This window comes from Protobothrops mucrosquamatus, unplaced genomic scaffold, assembly GCF_001527695.2.
Source record: "Protobothrops mucrosquamatus isolate PMUCROS unplaced genomic scaffold, P.Mucros_1.0 scaffold_115, whole genome shotgun sequence".
In the NCBI taxonomy this organism is placed as follows: domain Eukaryota; kingdom Metazoa; phylum Chordata; class Lepidosauria; order Squamata; family Viperidae; genus Protobothrops; species Protobothrops mucrosquamatus.
Genome location: NW_015386191.1, coordinates 56,808 through 59,593, shown reverse-complemented (window position 1 = coordinate 59,593; position 2,786 = coordinate 56,808). Strand labels below are relative to the sequence as shown.

General features: G+C 53.0%; 1 protein-coding gene across 1 annotated transcript; it reads right to left on the bottom strand.

The window, feature by feature from the left end:
* Positions 1–217: 217 nt before the first annotated feature.
* Positions 218–1,101, bottom strand: LRRC10B (leucine rich repeat containing 10B). Its single transcript, XM_015816545.1, has one exon. It carries the CDS (start codon positions 1,099–1,101, stop codon positions 223–225), a length of 879 nt encoding a protein of 292 aa, XP_015672031.1. The 3' UTR covers positions 218–222.
* Between the last annotated feature and the right edge of the window lie 1,685 nt (positions 1,102–2,786).

The window sequence follows — 2,786 nt, the reverse complement described above, 5'->3', positions numbered from 1 at the left end:
ATAAGAAGACAACAAACTCTCTGATAAATAGGTGATCAATGTTCTTTACAAGGGGCTATCAACTATTGTGGTCATTTGCTACCCACAATCCTGCCTCTGATTGCAACTCTTGAGACAAGGGGGAGTGCCCAGCTCTTAATTTTCTACAACCCATTTGCAGATTTGAAAACCTATCAGTACCTACTAGACTTCTTTAGCAGCAATCATGCCATTACTAATATTTCATGTCTCCTCAGGAGAGCATTCCAGAGCAGTAAAACTGCCCTCCTCCTCCAATACAGTGGAATAATTTTTCATATTGGGTTGTAGAACTTCAGATTCATTCTCTTCCTGCTCATCTGCTTTCTGCTGTCGAAGAGCCTGGAGGCGTTCCCCCCTAGACTCCATGAATTCCTGTGCTCCCTCACCCACTACAAAGACAGTGTCAGCCACACTGGGTGGCGCTTCAACGGGATTGTGGTCATAGGAGAAAAGTCGTAGCCTCTGCAGGTGACTCAAGTCAGGGAATTCAGTAAGCTTGTTACGGTCAACATCAAGAATGTGAAGCTGACTCATGCGAAGCAACGGTTTTGGAAACTCCTCAAAACGGTTTCCATACAACCAAAGTCCTCGAAGGCCCTTCATGCGCGGCAGGCCATTCGGTAAGGTTTTGAGACGGTTGTCTCCCATTTGCAGGGATTGCAGTTCGGGCATCTGGAGCAGAACCTGGGGAAAGTGGTACAAATAATTGCTCTCAATCCACAAGCAACGGAGCGTCTTGAGCTGAGAGAATTCTGCAGGGAGGCCAAAGAGGCGGTTGCTGCCCAGATAAAGCCGAGTCAAGTGGGGAAGGCGGCACAAGGTTTCAGGCACTTCCTCCAGCTTGTTAAAGTCCAGGGCCAGGATGCGCAGCTCTTGTAGGCCCCCAATCTCTTCGGGCAGCTCCGTTATCCCCGTGCCGCTGACGTAGAGCTTCTGCAGGGTGCTCAGGGCGCACACTGGTGTCGGCAGCTTCCTCAGGTGGCGCCCAGAGAGCTCTAGCATCTGATCCCCTCCACTCAGCTGTTCTTCAGCCACTGACGGCAGCCGCTCCTCCCTGCCTGAGGAACCACCACTGCCCATCCTCAGAGACAAGGGAAGGTGTGAGCAGGATGAACGCCACCACCTCTGCCTGGAGTACTCCGAGACATGGCAACCAGCTAAGCTCCCCCAGTCCTTGAGACTGGGCTCCTCCTGGAAGGACAATCCGGTGGAAGACGAACCCTGCCAGGCCGGCTCCTCTTTCAAATCCCTTTCCTGGACCGGAAGACTGGAGTCCTCCAATCAGCATTCCAGCATGTGGCTCCTGGACTCGCCATCTGTGACCCCTGGGCAGGAGGGGCGCGGCGGGCGTCCCCGGGCATCGGACGGGTGAGCCTCCGAGATTAAGCTCCAAGAGCCGGGCTGCCTGCCCGCCTCCCAGGACCAGCCCATCCTTTAACCTCGAAGGCTGGGTTCCCGCGCCAGCTGCCGTCCATTACCAGGTCCCTCCAGAAGGAACCGCCTCGAGCTCTCCAGAGGACCGGTTCCGGAGACGGCGGCCGGCCGGCGGGGCCCGCGGGTCCTCTCCTCTGCCTCCCGGCTTCTCGCTCCCGGGTCCCCGCTAGGTCTGAGCAAGACTCCCACACATGAGCCGGGCGCCTAGCGACTCGGCGTTTCCATGGAAACCCCCCACGCGGGACCGTCCACCTATGGCGGAGCCGAGCGGGTCGGACGGGGCGGGACTAGGGAATTCGTTCTTCCCTCTCTTTCTGCGACGCGCTTCCTACTCCCGGCCTGGCACGCCCCCTCCGGGGGACAGGACGGGTTTGGAGCCCGCCTAGGCGAAAAGCTGAAAGACGCGCCAAAAGCGCAACCTCCGCCTCCACACACACACACACCCCGGGCTTCATTTCCCGGGCTCGGAGAAGAAGATGAAGTGATCCGGGCTCTGCTTTGCTCGTCGGTGTGCAGAACCGCGATGGACTCCGCCGCTTCGTCCGAACGCGGAGACCCGCCCAGCCTCCTGCCGCCGCCAGCAGCTTCGCAAGTCCACTTCTGCATCCGAATAGGCAGCCCAGCCGTGTGGGGATCCCGTCCTTTTAATCTGCTGCGAGAAGGGCAGCATCTTCATAAGCAAAGTCCCTCGGAAGACAGGGACAAGAGACACCACTCTACTTTCCAAATTTCGACGTTCATCCTTCCGCTTTATAAAGCGGAAAATGTTTCCAATAGGATAGGAGACTGCAGGATGCAAGAACTGTTGCTTTCCAGAGGCTGGATTTCAGCTTCTATGAGCTCCATCAATTGGAGATTTCTTTTAACAAATTATTATTAAAAGAATCAACAAAACATGTGATATTTTTTAAATACAGAACAATGTCCCACACTGAAACTCGGCTGTTTCTATTTCATCAAAGTTGTTGAGAACTGACATCCAATATCTGAAGAGTCAAAGATTTCTTTGCTGCTACTTGACAATAGTCTTGTTGAGAAAAAAAAGCCAAATATTTTGTCAACTGGAAACACCATTTTAACAATGAATAACCTTATATAGTTTAGGAAGTTGGAGTCATGCCCTCAAATCTTTTCAAAATGATGTGTCAGAGAAGCTTTCTGTCTACATTTCTAGCAGATCAGTTAGCTGCAAAGTTGAAACCTGCTGAATGTTTCATTTTGTAGTGACCGTACAGAAATAAATCTCTGCAGAGCAGATCCATCCTTCCAGGTATCTCTGCAAGGGGAAGTTCAAAAATCAAGATCGGGCCACAAATATGCTATCGACGTGC

Excerpts from the sequence above, each read along its gene's own strand:
- LRRC10B (XM_015816545.1), bottom strand. The coding sequence starts at position 1,101 with ATGGGCAGTGGTGGTTCCTCAGGCAGGGAGGAGCGGCTGCCGTCAGTG.